This window comes from Xiphias gladius, chromosome 1 (genome assembly GCF_016859285.1).
Source record: "Xiphias gladius isolate SHS-SW01 ecotype Sanya breed wild chromosome 1, ASM1685928v1, whole genome shotgun sequence".
NCBI classification, from domain to species: Eukaryota; Metazoa; Chordata; class Actinopteri; order Istiophoriformes; family Xiphiidae; genus Xiphias; species Xiphias gladius.
In genome coordinates this window covers 32,816,927-32,835,376 of record NC_053400.1, presented here as the reverse complement: position 1 = coordinate 32,835,376, position 18,450 = coordinate 32,816,927, and the positions used below count along the sequence as shown (strand labels likewise).

Sequence of the window (18,450 nt, the reverse complement as noted above, 5' to 3'; positions counted from 1 at the left end):
AATCCTGGAATACGAGCTAACCTCATAGAAACTAGAATCAGCGCCTCGTGGCTCTACGCCAACCAGTCAAGTGGCAGTTTACATCCGCGTCTGTCCAGACTCATATAATATATGTAGTGGAGACTTTGAAGGAATTTAATAAAACCTATGAAGTGGGTTTTTAAAAAAAAAAAAAAAAAAAATCATAATTAGCGCATGAATTCTTGAGTTATGGCCAGAAACTTGTTTTGTGAGGTCACAGTGACCTTTGACCTTTGACCAGCAAAATCCAATCAGTTCATCCTTGAGTCCAAGTGAACATTTGTACCAGATTTGAAGAAATTCCCTCCAGGCGTTTCCTGAGACATCGGGTTCACGAAAATGGGACGAACAGACGGAAAACCGAAAAACATAATGATAATAATTAGAGGACAGAAGTGTTCTTGCATAAGGCCCAGTTTACTGTCTTCTGATGTCCATTGTTGACCAGCTCAAACTAAACGATCACCGTCACATTTCCCAGAATCCAGCCGTAAAAAGATCAAAACATTTTTTATTTTTTACATGAATTATTCAAATAACAGCTTTGACCGTTCTGGGGCTCACCGCGATATCATGCGTGCTGGCTGTCCACGGTCCCTGGACTGTTTTGTGCAGAGCTGTGCAGACTTTCCACGACCCTGGTAAATCAACTGTCACGGTGAAATCGAGGATATACTGTAAATCAGGTTATAAACTGTGTGGCAAGTTTCCTGGACACGGATTAGTCCTGGACTGAAGTGACGTCTGTGTTGAGAGGACCATCCGTAAATCTGTTTGCCCCTCAGTGTTTAGCGTGTCGAGCCTCAGATCGCCGGTGTTGCCCCTCTACTTTAGAGTAAACACTGCGGACAGTGCCGAACCTCGGCCTCAGGTCCCGGACTGCTTCCTGTGCGTGTCTGTTGTGCCCGAAGCAGTAGCTCAAACGGCCTGCTGCTGCTGTGAAGTACAAAATGATCCCACGAAACCAATGAGACACATAAACTATCACTGTACAAATACATTTCATATTTTACAGTTTTGTTTTCCTTCTGCTTGAGCCTTCTTGACGGCTGATGGCGACGATGGCCCTGCACGCGGCGGTTACTGGATGCCTCTGAATAAACACATGGCAAACACCATGGCGAAGAGCTGGGGAGAGAAGGAGACGCACAGGGATCAGAAAGGGAAGACAAACTCTTCATCACTTCAGTCGTCTAAAGATGATGGCGGATACAAAGGGTGGCAGCGCGGGAAATGGAGTCCGGATTTTAATCAGGTACGATAACACTGGCGGTAGTTTATTTATTGTTGTAGTCAACAAACGCCCCGACAGGACCGAGACCAAGGACGTGTTGGTCCGTCTCTCAGCTCCGAGAGACCGTGGGTTCCTGCTGAAGCCGTAAATGTTGAAATCGCCACAGTGCAATACAAAAGAAGGCGGCACTCATTTTTAAACCCAGCAGCCTCGACAGCCAGAGGAAGATTTCCAGATCTAGACTGTGGATTAAAGATGTTTGGCTTCTACATTAAATGAGACTTTTGTTTAGTGTGCACATATAGTACGTAGTCAAGTTTTGGTTTTGACGAGATATTTCCAAACCATTTTTCTTTAAACTTTAATAAAAGCAGTGTGCAAAATCGGGGAGGTCTTGGACCCCTTATTTAACACTTAAGACACCCACACACACACACACACACATCCCCACCCCAAAGACATTAAAACCTAAACTTCTTGGTCTGTTGTAATTCTGCAAACTATTCTGTTTTTATAGCTGAAATAATGAGCTCTGGGTTTCTGCTCCCACAACAGCTCAGCAGTGGCAGAAAAACAAAAGGTCAGTGAAGTTACGTCAGAGGATTTAAATAACAAAGGAAGGTATTCACGCTGCGCCACCTGTGCCTAATATTTCTCACAGTTAGGGAGAGGCGTCTGTGTGTGTCTGAGCAAGAGCAAACACACTTTGCTGAAACGCGGAGGGTGCTCCTGCCTGTGTTTTTCATTTAAGAGTGTTGCGTATAGGAGGAAAAGTGTGTGTGTTCACGCGGGGCTGAATAAAAGCTCCACAGACTATCAGCCTCCTCAGTGACTGAGTGAAGCTGCTTTGCTCATCTGACACTTAGTGTTCATTAAGAGAAATGCATTAGGTCGCTGGGGTGTAAAACACGGCTTGTGCTGTTAGATATAATGTTCCAGTCAGAGACTCATCGTCCCACTTGTTTTAGTCATAAAAAAACAAACAAACAACAACAAAAAAACTACTACACTGTCCTGAACCCGTCTTTTTAAAAAGGAACAAGCAATAAATGATTAAGAATATTGATAGAAAGGAAACGTACTTCGATCGTCAGCACCACGATGGCCAGAGCTCCTGCTGTGTAGATGTAGGTCTCAAAGTAGTCCACCATCGCCGAGTAACAGCCCTGCACGAAAAGAACTGGTTTTAACTCTTGGCCTGGTTATTACACCACCATCAATATTATAACACCGCTGGTATAATGCGCTTCATATTCTGTATTAAATGTGCATGAAATGACACAGCAGGCTGTACTCAGTGCGACTGAACTCAGGAATATTTATCAAACTACATAGAAAAAAGTTTCATTTCTTGCCGTCTGATTCATAATTTATTTTAATCTACTTTACGGTTCTATCCCACGATATTTCAGTGAGAAATGTTTCTGTTACTTCGGAGCTTTAGCTGCTGATTTTTTTTTTTTTTAATTTGTGATACAGTAGTTTAAAGAAAGAAACACTGAAAATCCAAATGAGACATTTATTTTACCGAGCTAAAATTATTATGCCATGACGATGTGTTTCACTCAAGACAGTGTAAAATGAATAAAAGATGCATTTTCTTTAAAATATTAATCTCGAATAAAACCAAAGCAACTGAAAAAATACGGCAGTAACTGCACCCTGGTTTGGTAAACCACCAACCATCACAGTCACTGCGCTCTACTACTCCGCTAATAATAATAATAATTGTTATTAAAGGCACCTGAGGCCCATAGAACCATCAATACACAAATACAAACTATACATAAAGCTGGAGAACTGTGCTAATTTACAGCTCGCTGGTCTTTTTTGGCAGTTTGTAGGAAGATTTTAAGGGTTTGATGCTTGGACTCTGTAAAAATGAAAAAGTTGATAAAAAACAAAACTTTAAGTTAACAAACATCAATAGAATTTCAAAGATTTAAAACTGAATTCACCAACTTTTTCCTGCCTGTGACCTGTAACTGTAAAAAATGGGTTTTTTGAAGATCGAACATCTTGGTGAAAAGGTTTGTTATGCTACATAAAGACAGAAGTAACGACAGGCAACTAGCCTAGTTTACTTTATTGTGTCAGCTCACAAATACAAATGAACTAGAAAACGGAATACATTCCGAATACATTAAAGTTTTTAAAACCATTTAATTAAACATAAAAACTTTCCATTTAATGAAATGGAAGGAAGAGAAATGGGAGATAGTGTTTAGTATTTTGGTAAATATGTAGAATTTGTGTAATATTGTAATCTAATATAATTAAATCTGCATGTCCCATCTTTAGGGCAGTATTGTAGCAGGGCCACTGCAGTTTTTGTTATTATCGCGATTCAGGACCACGATGGAAATAACTTGTACGAACTTTTAGGTCTTTTTATTCTCTCACTCTTTGTGTTTTGTGTTTGGTTTGTCTTGTTTTGTTTGTCTTTCTGAACCAAACCAGAGCAGCACTGTATTTAAAGTAGCTCAAATGGCTCAACCTTGATTAAAACGTTGCTCACAGTTTGATGCATCAGTAATAATAGTCTTGACTTTTTCTCTATAATAGTAGAGACTTCTAGTGCCGTGCTGTGAAATTGTTGCACTGCAACTTCCACCTCGTCCACGTTTAGGTTGTTCAAACCTGACATGACGCGCGTGTGATTTCGTGCTCGGGAGAAAAATGTACTTCGTTCCAGTGACCTTGTTGTGTCTGAAGGTCACGCTGCCGCTCACACACTGCTCCGCACTGACGTCTCCCGGGTAACCGTTCCTCTGGCAACAGGCCACAGGGACCACCTTGTTGGGGTTGAGGAGCCTGAAGAGGCTCTCCTCAAAGTCCTCGGGACCACTCACCCCACAGCAATCGAACTGTACAGAGAAGCATTATGGGAGGGAACAGCAGATTGTAGGACGTGGGCATTGATGGAGGGTATCGTTGTCGTACTTAAAAGGCAGGAAAAAGCAAGAGGAGGAGTGATAATGGGAAAACTGATGCTTCACCGTGCTCATGATGGCGTTCCACGTGGAGGTAAAGACGGCGGTGTTGTTGTGGCCGTGGTAGTGACGCTTCAGCTCCCTGGTGAAATACTCTCTGGTTAACTGAACAGAGACACAAACACAGTTGGGTTCAGGAAATTCTCCATGTAAGCAGGTATCCGTGACCCACCAGCTCTAGAGGAAGATGGGACTGTTAAACACACAGTTAGCTCCTGTTGTTCCATCTCAGCCTTCGACTTTTGACTACACTATATTTACTGCTCCGAATAAAAAATCAAACGTAACCTGCCCGTGTCTGCGAGTGTTTGTGCGCAGCCCAACATTTAACCCCAATAATATTCAAATAAATAATAATAAGTGTTCTTTTGACATGATGAAACTAAAGTAAACTGAACTAAACTTGAAATAAGCTAAACAATGATATCATGTGCTTGAAAGTTGAACTGATTCCAACAACTCTGTTCATTGACATAAGGTGATCCTCATAGAGCAGGACAGGTGTTTCTATTGCCTTGTCAGCGAGGGCAGGCTAAATAACACACACACTTCTCTGTGTGATGCAACACAGATCAACAGAAACACAAACCACATCCTCCAAAAATGATCACACAGTTGAATCAAGATCTCTCTAAAATAATTTCGATAAAAACTGAACATTATAACCTTCGTGAAGGAGGATTTAATGCATTAGATTACAGTCGGTTGACAGGATAAACTGCCAACTGAGTGTATCATTGCCTTTTATGCTGAACCTTATGGACTGGTCAGCAAACAGTTGCTTATTTATACATTGTCCTTCATCTGGACTCGTGTTTGTGTCACCTGATGAATCTAAGTCCAATATTCCCTCTCTCCCTCTCTGGTCTCCACCAGCTCCTGAGGGAAACATCTGGCTCTCCAGCTGCTAAATGCTCCACTATGTTCACCAGCTGGTCTCTGATTGTCTCCGTCTGCTGTTTGCTGCTCAGCAGGAAGTGGACAGTGGCTTTTTACAGCTGTTTCTCTGAGAAAAGCTGCCTAATGCGGATGAAAACGACGCCATGAGAGCGTCGAGAGTGAACCGGAGCAGTGAAGTCCTGGTCCGGACGGAGAAACACTGAGCTGAAACTCACTGTAAAGCTCCGTGAAGCCGAGTGGAGCTGCTGATGCAGCTGATAATTCTCCGCAGGTTCATCACTACCAGAGACTCCTTTGCCATTGTCACCTCGTTTTCACGTTATCATTTCATCCTCTGTTATTGTAAAATTATTGATTATAGCCGCTTTCTCAGTGTTTCAACGGTTAATTGTTCAGTGCACGAGCGAGCGCGTCCGTGCGCACAGACGTCAGTCACAAATGCACGATGTACCGACTGATGAACTCTGGATGAACCGATCCAGAGACAGCACTCACATGCTCCCTGAAGAGGAAAGCCAGGATGGCAGCTGCCAGCTCGGCCAGGAAGATGAAGAGGATGAGCATGAAAAACTGAGAAAAGATAAACAAGACAAAAAAAAAGAAAAGAAAGGGGACAGTGTTACCCAACAAACTTATACTTATGAAGTAATACTCTACATAGACTGTCTAAACAAATTTTTCATTATGACTCCAGATACAGAGTATGAGTCATGAATAGATTTTCAAATTAAAAGCATGGAGAGAAACAGCCAAAATATGATACACAATAAAGAAAATTAATGTGTTAGTTTACGCAGCATAAAGAAGTGTACGTGTATGAATGATCATTTCTTAATCATCTGTTTGTAATTGACCTGCATGCTGAAACAATGCTCTTATCCTAGCCTTGCACCACTCCGGTCAACTCCTCTAGATGGCAGACTTGTATTGTTTCACTCTGGTCTCACACAACAAGCTGGTGTTTAAACTCAGCATTCATTCTGTAGGTTTAATTGATTCAACCCGCAACTCTACCTTTACAATGGCTTCGCATCACTTCACACAGCAATGCAGGTAAGAGGAAACACGAAAGTGCTCAAACAATAAACAGATTAACATGAGAAACATCTCACTGCACAATGTGGCAGTGAATACGTTGAGGAGGCGTGTTTTAGATGGCATTTAACGTTGACTGTGAATAAGAGCTGCAGCCTCATAAATAAAGCAGATGTAGCTCTGTGGTGAAGCAGCAGAGATTTCAGACTCACTCGACATGATGAAAATGGTTGAAAATGTCTCAAGTCAAATGTTTTTAAGCCTCATTTGCGACACACTGTGAACCAGAACTGCAGCATTACTCGTCCAAGTCTTGATTAAATCTCAAAATCTCTGCAGTGATAAACCATTTGCAAACAGAGCTGGACCGATAAATGGCCCTGGACAATATGTGTGCTGATATTAGCTCACTGCAGATGCTGGCCAATTCGTTAACTGTATAATGTCCCCCTTACTCTCAAATATTGGTGTCAGTATCAGCCTAAAAAATCCAGTACTGGTCAGACTATATTTGCAACTGTGCAGTGAAGTTTTTTAAGTTTTAAGTCTTGTTTCATGTGAGATGATCACACTGGGTGGGTAAAACTGACAACTCACGGTAAACATATCACTGAGAGATAACTCTCCACTCAGACTTGAGCAGACTCACAAAGAGCAGGAGACATTTGTTCTCCCTGATGGCTCCACAGCAGCCCAGGAAGCCCAGCAGGAACAGCATGCTGCCCATGGCCAGGATGACGTAGACCCCCGTGAACAGCAGGGGGTTGGCCGCCACGATCTCCCTGAAGCCCATCGGGTCCACCAGCACCCAAACACCGACACCCAGCAGGAAGGAGCCGCCCAGCTGGGAGAGAGAGGGTTAATTATTCAGTCGGAACGATCTCTACTGTACCCCAGATATTTACTGTGCTGAGGGTGCAGTAAAAGAGGGTTCGGATTCCCCGACCAGATGAGAAAGCTCTGGTGGCAAGATGCATGACTAACACTCATCTTTGTAAAGTCACAAGAACCGACAGATGCAGCCTCACTAACGTCGACGCTGGAAAGATGAGGAGAGAGGGGCTTCGAGACGCTGTTCTGATTTTATCCTCCGAAACATTCTCAAATCAACGTCAACCCCAAATTTTTCTGCTCTCACTTTGATTTCAGTCTGATTTCAAGAGCAGCGGAAGTGTGGAACTCACAAAGATGAAGAAGTTGAAGATGAACATGAGGTACTTCATGCAGCTGAGGCAGTCCCCCTCCATGGCTGAGCCTCTCGCTGAAACCTCCCCCTGCCCCTGCAAAGACACACACACACACACACACACACGTTAGTCAATGAAAAACCTAGAAAACAGCACAGTAACGTAGTTCAAAGACGTTCAAGCTCTTCAAATGCCACCGTTGTGACAACCAGATTTTTCCACAAACACAATTCACCAAACCCCGAAAAGACGTGTGTTACAATAAGATGTTACGCTACAGTAGGCGACGCAATGTGTTTTTCACTGTTCATAACGTTTCATATGACATACCTGTATATAAATCAAGAGAAGATACGATTTTATTCATCCAACAGGACATTTTTTGTGCCAAAGGTGCTCAGTTTACACGTTCATCTATACTCAGTATCAGCACTGCAGCAAGTAACTGATGTGATTAATTGATTAGTCCATTGACAGAAAACTGTCAACCATCTGATTGATTGTTTGAGGCATTTTTCAAACATTTCCTGGTTCTAGCCTCTCAACTGTGATGATTTTAGGGTTTTTTTCTTTTTCTTTATTTGTGATAGTGAATTGAATATCATTGGGTTTTGTGCTGTGGGTTCGCCAACACAAAGCCAGCACGTGACCTTGGGCTTTTAAAAATTGTGGTGGGCATTGTTAAATGTCTGAAACGCTAAACGATGAATGTCTTCAATCAGAACATAATCGGCAGATTGCCAATTGTTGATGGTGAATGTAATGGGCAGTTGCAGCCTTATCCAGTATACTAAATAAAAATACACATAGTGTACTGTATATATATATATCCATTCTTAGAAAAACGAAAAATAAAAATAGCAAAATATACACACTGAAAATGTACAACAAAGATGCAAAAAAATAAACTGTCCAGAAGGATTCGCCGTTATGTCTGTTACAAATATTACAAATTATGAGAACAGAAATAGAGAGTATGAATAAATAACCATAATTAAAGTCAAAGCTGCTGTAATCATTATTTTTGTATCAACAATGGCTCAAATGGCGACATGAAGGTGAAAGGAGTCGCCTGTTGTGATGTGCAGGGCAGTACGGAGCTTTATAGCCTCCTTCGGCTCACTGTTTTGGCTTTTTGGTGCCAAACTTTGCGGTTCTGGTTCACTCCCAGTGCTCTAATGATAAACCAGCTGCACACTTGCCCCGCATCAAATGAAAGACAGAGAAACCAAAACAAAGCTGGAAGGAGAGTGACTACTGGTAACAATTATTACGGAGAGCTAATGTGGCTCTGTGTCTGGAGGGTGTGAAGATCGGCAACTTTTTGCTGTAACGCGTTCAGACTTGATAAGGTGATATAAAGTTTGAATGTTTAAAATACGTAAAATGATTTTAAAAAAACAAAAACAAAAAAAGTCAACAAACTAACTGTACAGTTGGTAAATGGACTCTTCCAGTCTCATTGACCACAAAGCGCTTTACGCTACGTGCCGCATTCACACGCACAATCATACATCGCATTCAGCGTTCAGCGTCTTGGCCACGGAGAGTTCGACGTGCGCACTGGAGGAGCCGGGGATGATCCACCGACCTTCTGGTTAATGGCCGACCTGCTCTACCTCCTCGCTCCTCACCTCCTCTGTGATTGTGAAACAATCGGTCAATTAGTGGATTCAAATGTCAAAAAAATTAATCAGCAGCTCCTTTCATGACAGAATAATCGTTTATTGTTGTAAATTGAATATGTTTGGGCTTTGGACTCGGTTGGATAATATGACTAATATGAAGATGACACCTTGCACTCTGGAAATTTGTGATTAATTTTTTTCTAATTCCATTGACATTTTAAAACAAATTGACATTTACTGTACGTAGACATTTTATAGATAAAACTACTAATTGACTGAGCGAGAAAATAGTTGGCAGATTATTAAATAATAAAAAATAACCTAAAACTGCAGCGCTACTAATTTCCAGGGAATGGAAGAAATAGCCTTGTTTTCATGCTTTTTGAGTTGATCCACGAGGATTCAATAAATTACTGTCATGAACAAGAATTTCATCTGACCATTAATAATTATCTAATCCTTTAACTGGGAAAAATTTGAACGCTGGCCCAATTTGAGTTTCCAAAAAGTTACGAGAAAGACGTGACAATAAAGTGTCGTGTAACATGCACGAACGTAAAAATCACGCAGTGTACCATAGCTCCAAGCCGCACTGAAGACTCGCTCGCTATGCTGTGTCTCGTTTACAGTTGATATGAGCATACACAAGCAGCAGGACAGAGAAATGCACAAGGACACATCCCCAGTAACAGTTTGTGTCAGTTGTGGGGACGTGACACTGACAGCCTGTCCCTGTGGGATCGTATGACACACGGAGGGACGTTGGCTGGTGCTGAGGAGGACATGTTGATGTAAGTGGGGCCAGCAGTGGGGGTGTGAAGAGGACCAACTGTGCACTTCTGGCCCTGATGGTGTTTACCAGTTAAAACTAACATGGCTCCACCTGTCACATCCGAGGGGACGGCGAGCAGTGTAGTTTAATATCTGCAAATTTAATCAGCAGCAAGACAACTGTGATGGATTTCACCTACTTTGCGTCATTTAAGCTTTTTAAACGGGGATGTCAAAGGCCCTTATTTGGTTTGGAGGTGGTGACTGTCTTTCTCTTTATTCTAGGAAGAAAACAAGACAAATACCACTTTCTGTCTGTCACTTTCTGTCTGTTAATATCCCCTTGGAGAGACTAACCACACACTCGTCTCTTAACACTTCCCCTTCTCTGTCTGTGTCTCTCAGCTCCAAGCCCATTGGTCCCAAGTGAAAATGTAAATCTTTAAACACACCTCGCAAAAAAAAAAATCATTTTATTATTTTTGAAAAAAAGGCTGTTATTTCGTCGTTATTGTAGCCATGAGGACGAAGGTGCCCTAACCTTAACCGGGCGTCTCTGTGCCTAACCTGCCCAAACCCTAACCACAGTGTTGTCACATAAAACAGAACGGTAATGGCGTCAGAAGGCGGAGACCACTGATGTTGTCCTGCTGACAGGGGCCTCCGATCAGAAGACAAGCGTGTCGCTCTGGGGGGCATGGACAAACGTATTTTCCCATTTAATTTGGAGGATGTTGGATAACACACTTAAATGTTCTGTGGCACGTTGACTTTAAGTGAGAGTAATTTGCCTTTATTTGTTTTTATTTCCTACATTTCCCCGTCTTTGTGCTACGTATGTAAAATCAATTTCTGCCACTTGGACATTTTATGACATTTAACACTGTTTGCCTTTTTTTTTTTAAGACTCAATTTAAACTTACATAGTCTGAAATTAACTGCTGTCAATGTCAACAAAAAAGTCAAGAAGGAAATGAGGTGACACCTACAGTTTTGAAGGTGAACTTTGCTTGATGGAGATGTTTCCTGGTGGTTTCTGGTCTCTGGGAGATGTCAGGATAACAGCTGGCCTCTGACGTTCCCTTTTAACCGACTCGACGCGGCGGTTAACACCAGTAATTCATGCTTATTTACAGTCTCGCGCTTTGTCTGACTTCGGTTAGCTTTCTGCTCTGTGTGGGGCTTTTACTTTAATGAAGTGAAATGCTGGTCACTCCGCTCTGACTGCAATTAAACACAGGTTTTGTGACCGTCGGTGCACTCAGGGTAATTGCAGCCTCCCTGGGCCAGGTCAGGGTTGATAAAATAAGGCCATGTATGGCGTGTTGGGAATTTGCCTACACATGCACTCAGCGTTATTAGCACATCTTTGTCAATCACTGATGTCAGCACAATTACACAGGAAGAACAATTACACAGATGTGTGATTATGAGGAAAGAGGAAAACGCAATTACAGAGAAAGTGGCTGTTAAGAAAAAAAGCAAACAAGAATAAACGAAGAGCTGTCAAAAACACAACACATTAAAACACAACAAGCAGTGTAGCGATGTCAGAGAAAACATGATTACAGAGTCACATTTATTGCAATCACAAAACTGCTGCCATAATTACAGATGGAAAGGAATAAACAGACGCCTTGATTAAATACCAACCGCGGTCATACACGCAAAAACAGCTGTCACCATTACGAGTAATTTTGACTTAATCATCAGAATTAAATTACTACAACTATAATTACATTACAACTAAATTTGAAATCCAAAAAACAGCTGGAAAAAAGTAGGAAGAAAAAAACCTGAGAACTGTAAATTCACACATTCCCATTGGCTGAAGCTCTTGGTAGGTAAACAGCTGGCAATGCTAACATCAGCTAAGTAGCGATAGTTAAAAAAGTTCAGGTAGCACCTGTGAACCACTGTTGTTCAAGTCTTCACCAACGAGAGCAGCGAGTTCTCAAAAGGGTTACAAAAAAAGGGGGGGGGGGCTGTTTTGCCACTGATGACTGATGAATGTTAAGGCTTTGTATGAATAATTAACAATGAATAAGTGAGATTTTTTTTTCTCTTTAGTAAATCAAATGAAACGTTTATATTGAAATTATGATATTGTGGATTGAGATTTAAGAAACAAGTATAACTAAATCTGAACTAATCCTGCCCTACCATGATGGGATGAATACAAAGCACACACATTTCCAAATCAATGTACTTTAGCGACATGTAATTTACCGCGTGACGTTGACGTTGGGAGCTGTGGCGATATTCAGACTGCCGGGTTCAACACTGGAGCCCTCTCTGTGCCAGACGACTGGATCCATTCAAATGAATGAGAGGGCTTTGTTTCTTCACACTGAGCCGCTGTTGGTCTGAATGTGGCCTTAAGAGCACTTTTGATAGAGTTAATCAAAGGGGGGGGGGTGCACATCATGTGTAAGAAATTATTAGGACTGACATCTTTCCCCATAAGACTGGCGCCACTGATGTTGGTTTAATGGTAGAAGATAGAAAACAAAAAAAGAAAAAGAAAGCCATTGTCTTCGGACAGGTGGTTTAACTGGTGATGCATCAAAGAGTTCACACCGTTTACTGAAAACATTATGGGCGATTCAAACTGTTTTGAGGGAAAATGTGGAATTAAACAGCCATATACTGTACGTAAACTGCTTTGTCTTCTTCTATGTGTCTCGTTGGAAATCGGCACTTTACATTTTTGAGTTTACCTAAACCTCTTTGTTTATTTCCGGTTTACTTCATGATCTTGACGACTCTTTGTCTGAAGAAACCAGCTCTCTTTGGTAATCAAAGCAGTTCTTTCAGTACTGCTGAAATTGGTGGAGTTTTTTCTTCTCACAACCATCTTGGTTAATGTGTTTCTTTGTTTGAAATCATAACAGCTTGTTGCATTTAGGTTTCTATCTCCTTTGCAACTGTAATTTCTACTCTACAAAAAGATAAGAACAGTATTGTACCTTTGGAATAAAAATTTCATTGTTAGTAAATTACAGTACTTTTTTTTGCAAAAGAACATTTTTACCACAAGTCACCAAAATTTACCTTTAAACAAAACATGTCACAGTTGGTAATATTCAGAAAAATCTCATTGCTTTCTTCTTCTTTGTTTCTTCCTTTTTTCCCAGTGATCCTTGTTTCGTCATCCTGAGTTGATCCTGACTTAACTTCGTGCCGGGGAAGCTGTAGACAGACCAATTGCAGGGAGTTGCTGGAGCTGGGGACATGATCCCCCACCAGCTTTCCCACCAGCAAACGTGAGAAAATGTGTCTGAACGGGCTGAGCACTGCAGCTGGAATATGTATCCGGGTTTCTGTAGTGGTGTGCGAGTGCTTTTTACCCCGAGCCACCTGGTAACTGCCCCTTTAGTTCAGGCATAACTGGTACAAAACATGAACTATGAAAAATATGTTTGTACCTTAATGTTGGATCAAGAGGTTTTCCTCTGGCTTGTTATGGCACATGGAAGAAAAAGATATTTTCACTTACAAAGCGGCAGGTCCTACTCTTCCTGTACCTTAAATCTTTGAGCGTGGACCACACAATTAGCAGCACACAGTAAAACTGAGTGGTGCTGACGTCCCATTTAACAGCTGTGACTCCTCCCAGAAATAGGTCTGGGGGCAGCTGGGTAATTTCACGCGCCCACATGTTGGGAACGGCAACAAATAATCCCCTCTCCCTTCTGCAGTCATGGAGAAATCGCACTGCTTGGATTCAGTCATCCCGCAGCATGCCTCTCCCTGCGGCTGGAGATCCTTCAGGTGTTGGGTTTGATCAACCCAACACTGGGTCGGCCGGATTAGGCGCCAAGTTTAATTGTAATCGTTGTATTTTTCTTTGGATTTCCCAGATAGTTTTATCTCTTAGGACTCTAAATATTAGTCAAATGAAGCAGTCTCGATAGCTAAGAGCACTGGTTATTTCAACTGCTCGCGGCACATGTACATATGCAACATGTGACAAGGAGTCCTACCCAGAAGTTGTTTTCCTTTAAGGGATCACAACAGAAATACCACGGAACAGCCAACAGCAGGTGGCCGGTTGAGCATCAGGTTTTCATCAGTACACACCACGGTTCTCACAGAAATGGGTTTGTTGTTTGGTTACTTCTTCAGACAACCAACCACACAGTGAATGATTAAGTTGAAAGACTTTTTACAACTTAAAAAAAAAGTACAAAATATCTGTTTGTGTAAAAATCTCAAAATATACATCTCATTACCTACTGGTTTTCTGGATGAATAATAATGAGTAAGTACTGGACTTGTGAATATGATGCTGATTATATTTGGCTCCCAAACACTTAAATTGTGCTTCACAAGCCTTTTTGGAGGAATTTGGTGGTGACTTTTATCTAATAGAGTAAAAAGATGATTTGCGTAACTTCACTATATTGGAAACATGCTAAAAGATGTTAGCGTTTGTATTTAACGGTCCAAGAAACGTCTGTGGTGTTTCAGCTCACACGGAGAAAAGTCAAGTAAAGTCAGTTTTATTTATATAGCACCAAATCATACGAAAATTTATCCCAGAGCACCTTTCATGCAGAGCAGGTCCCGACCAAATTCTTCATAATATTACTCACAGGTAGGAAAAAAAATCAGTGAACTATTCCTTTAAATATCCGTATAAAGACATTAATTTTGCTGACGTCAAATATTTCACTTCAGCTCTACTCACAGTGACACTCATTGCATTCGACACCTTTATTAGCATTTACAATGCATCCACTAGCCCACGGTGCCAGGGACTGCACAGTCAGCATATTGCATCCATGAAACCAGATCCCGGTGTGAATCCCCAGGCTTTCCACAGCTAGTCTGTGTAACTGTTTCTGCAGCGATTACCCACTAGTGACAGGACGCCCCAGTCCAATAAATCACAATGTCACAGAGCCTGGAATAAAGTGCAGCGTATACAGAAGTGTGTTCCCTCAGTGTTGGAGAACTAGCGGAGCTGATTGCCTTCATCCATCAGAGCAGTGCTGCGCATCAGTGGACGGGGACAGTGGGATAAGCCCAGTGGATTTAATCTCTCTGCATCCGTGCGTCAGTAATGAGAGAGCGATGTAAACACGGACAGTTACCCGGCCTCTTTAGGAAAATATGGGTAAATCTCAAAAATATTCTGCATCTGACTGTGTGGTTTCCCATATTCTGAATACAGTGAAAAAAAGTTTTTAACCAGGCGTTTAAACACTTTGCCACCGTGGACTCTGACGCAAAGACTGAATAAATATCAATAAACATGTTAATGCTCAATATGGTGCTGTATAAAAAGCAACTCTCAGATGATTTTTTTCAAAGTGTAAGTCTGGAGATATCTTATATTATTCTTATCGTCAACAAAGCCCATGAATGGTAAAAAAAAAAAAAAAAAAAACCCAACAAGTAATGTGTGTGCTGCAAAAGTTTTTCATTTTGTATTATTTAAAACATAAATATTGCTAAATAGTAGATATAGTACTTTTAAAATTACTAATACTTTGTATTTTTGATGGTTTTCAGCCATTTAAAAGTTAAGTGGAAAAAAAATCCCATCAAGACACTTTTGTAAGTGCTATGCGAAGGCAACTGGACTTGCTTGAAGTTCTTGAAGACGGTTCCCCTCTCATCCGAAAGGCTTCCTCAGTTCTAAGTGACTAGTGGGGAGTTCCAGGTAAATATCCTCTGGTGAGATCAGCAACAAAAGTGAGTCGTTGAGGTCACATGCGTCGTTGACCCTGCCGGTCATCATCTGAGTTGTTAGGATCCCACTGGTCAAGGTGTGGATGGGTGCTAACACCTTGAGGGTCGTTATGGTGACAAGTGAGACGTTGACCCACCCTGACATGAAGTGAGGGGTGACATGAGTCCCGGTGTGGGATGGGTGTTCAGCTGTCTGGGGAGTGAACTTAGAGCTGCATTGTAGGTGGCTGACAGGTGGCGCCTCAGACCACCTCCTCTGTTTAGTGACGGTTGTTCCAGATTGACAAAGATGGCTTTAAGTCCTCTCTTTCACACCATCGGTCTTCTCTGGCCTAAAGGCGAACATCGCTGTCCTGAAAAGAGTGTCCTTTGTCCTTAAGGTGCAGGTGGACTGCTGAATCCTGACCTGAGGAACTGGCTCTCCTATGTTGTGCCATGTGCTTATGTAGTGGTTGTTTAGTTTCCCCAATGTACAGGTCTGTGCATTCCTCGCTGCGTTAGACTGCGTAACTTACGTTGTTTTGCTTGTGACTGGGTATTTTGTCCTTAGGGTGGACAGGTTTTTGCCTGAGATTGTAACTGGGCTTGAAATGCACAGGGATGTTATATTTGTGGAAGATTCTCCTGAGTTTTTCGGATAATCCAGCAATGTAGGGAATGACAACGTTGTTTCGTTTATTGCAGTTTTCTTCTGTCTGTTCTGCCTCTTTTAGTGGTTTTGACGAAGGCCCAGTTGGGATAACCACAAGTTCTAAGTGCTTCCTTGTGGTTATCCCAACTGAGTCTTCGTCAAAACCACAAAAAGAGGCAGAGCAGAAAGAAAACTGCAATAAACGAAACAACATCGTAATTAAACTCCGGAGGATCTTTATTGCATTACATTTATTACATTTTGCAGTGAGGTAGTTGTACACACATATTGTGATGCTGATGCTTAAATCCTCTTTAAAGGGGGACCCTGGGGATGTTCTCAATGCTAAATGCTGTGGCTGAGAAACTGGTGTGTCTATACGATTTTTCCCTGCTGAATATCTGTATTGATGGGTTCCTGTGCCAATATCACCACGACAAACGCATGGTCCCTCTATGCTAATTTAATAAGTTATGTCATTTTGTGGTATGAAATGAAATGATGGCGGTATTTGTAAAACAACAGCCAACATTACCTTTCACTTGACACCACAAAGAAGATACACAACAACAGACCAGATACGCATCAATTCCTGCCAATTCCTGGACTCGGAGTCAGCAAGAACAACACAACACTTTTTTGTTCATTAACACAATTTAGCTGCAGGGAATAGGCAACTGTTCCAACCTTAACAGCCCCGATAAACCCACTGTAAACTGCCTGCTTGACGTGAAAGTAACAATACATTTGCCGGAATAGATTTATAAGCCAGTTTTGTTGTCGTTCAAGCGATGCAGCTTTAAAATATCACACCACAAGCCAGACAGCTGAGATAATGATGTTTAATTTTCTAAATCAGCAAATCAATATTCAAACGGCATCCTGAACACCAAAGAACGAATGATCTTTGGAGTATTTTTGAAATCGTGGTGGCAAAAATCAAAAAAATCATACAGGGTAAACATCCTCGAATCTCTGTGAGTCCAGAGGATACTGACTGCACTCAATCATTTCTCCTTTTAGTCTGCTTACAAGTTACTTTATCCAATGTTGACCTTCCTTCATTTCGTTTTGAGGTAAGTGGATGAAGGCAGATGAGAAATACTAGTGAAATGAGGGGGAGGAGAGAAATCTTGGATGAAGCAAGCCTCGGGAGAGTGTTTTCAAAGATAATTACCACTCCTTTCTTCCTCTGTCCTTGCTTAAAGCTACCTGTTATGAAAACCAGTCACATTGACAGCTCCTCCCTTTGGGGGCTGGCACCATGCTTCATAACCACAAATAGAGCCGGGGAAGGGAGACATCAAATTATCTTCTTTGTCACACTTTGATTTTGGAACGGCCCTGAGATGCATACCAAACCAATGTAGGTGGATGAAGAATACATAAATATGGGGGAGGTCCCTGAAGGTGGGGGAGCGTCCACATCCACTGACTTTCCTGTTCTGAATGCCAAACAGATGTGAAAGTATAGAAGTGGAGACGCAAGAAGAAAAGACGGTCTCATGGGGTCACCCACAATTTCGGTTCAATTCGCCATTTCGATGATTCACTCGATCCAGTTTGGGTCAACTTAGTCCCACTTTTTTCCTCATTAGCTGCAAAGCAGAAGTTATTGCCATGGTAGCAACCTGAAGTGTGAGTACCACCCAGCAATCTCACTCTGCCGTTTCATCACTCTGTTTTCACGCATGTGAGGAGTAAGATAAACGTGTAGCATAATTTCTTCCTTTTCTCTGCGTTGTAGAACGAAACTGACCCCTAGTTCACATTATAACCTGTAGAGAGCGAAAGTCCCATCCCACTTTCGGGCCAGAAAACATGTGTTCCACTAGCCTTTGTTGGAAAATGTAGTTTTACTTAAAGGACTCCTGTTTGTAAAATGCCGTAAAGATTTTGGTCTGACCAACAAAAAAATGATAAAATGTGATAAAATGCTCGAACTTCAGTCAGGCAAATGTTCCGTGACGTGGTGAACATGACGTTCTTTTCCAAGGTGAGACCACTTTTTTCCCTCACAGTTGAACTGAGGTGAAGTTGATGTAATGGCGTGTGCTGACTATGCACACGAGGGCAAGTTGTACCCTAAAATAGAAGTGAATTATTTAACACATACCTAAAACGCTACTAAACTAAATATTGGCAGCCGTGTCATGTTTTAGTCAGTGCCGCGGGTTCTGCTTTTCCAGCCTGTTAGTTCGGAGCCTTTATAAATGTTGACACGGGGAAGAGAAAGATGCCATCACCCTCTTCTGGGAGAGACATGCTCTCTGTTGGTCAAACTGAGTGCTGCTTTAAAGGAATAATAAATATACCACTTTAATTTATTTATTTTTCTTTAATTTAAGAA

The 18,450-nt window shown here is 41.7% G+C and overlaps 1 protein-coding gene across 2 annotated transcripts in view; it reads right to left on the bottom strand.

Annotated features, from left to right (window-relative positions):
- Positions 1-257: 257 nt before the first annotated feature.
- The window catches only part of LOC120791837 (tetraspanin-18-like), a 33,497-nt gene continuing 15,304 nt past the window's right edge, over positions 258-18,450 (bottom strand). For both annotated transcript variants that reach the window (XM_040130600.1, XM_040130609.1), the window contains exons 3-9: positions 7,368-7,463; positions 6,833-7,027; positions 5,644-5,718; positions 4,255-4,353; positions 3,955-4,122; positions 2,338-2,421; positions 258-1,149 (exon numbers count right to left, since the gene is read on the bottom strand). In XM_040130600.1, the coding sequence (XP_039986534.1) occupies positions 1,102-1,149; positions 2,338-2,421; positions 3,955-4,122; positions 4,255-4,353; positions 5,644-5,718; positions 6,833-7,027; positions 7,368-7,463 (765 nt within the window). In that variant the 3' untranslated portion in view covers positions 258-1,101. The remainder of the gene's footprint in view (positions 1,150-2,337; positions 2,422-3,954; positions 4,123-4,254; positions 4,354-5,643; positions 5,719-6,832; positions 7,028-7,367; positions 7,464-18,450) is intronic.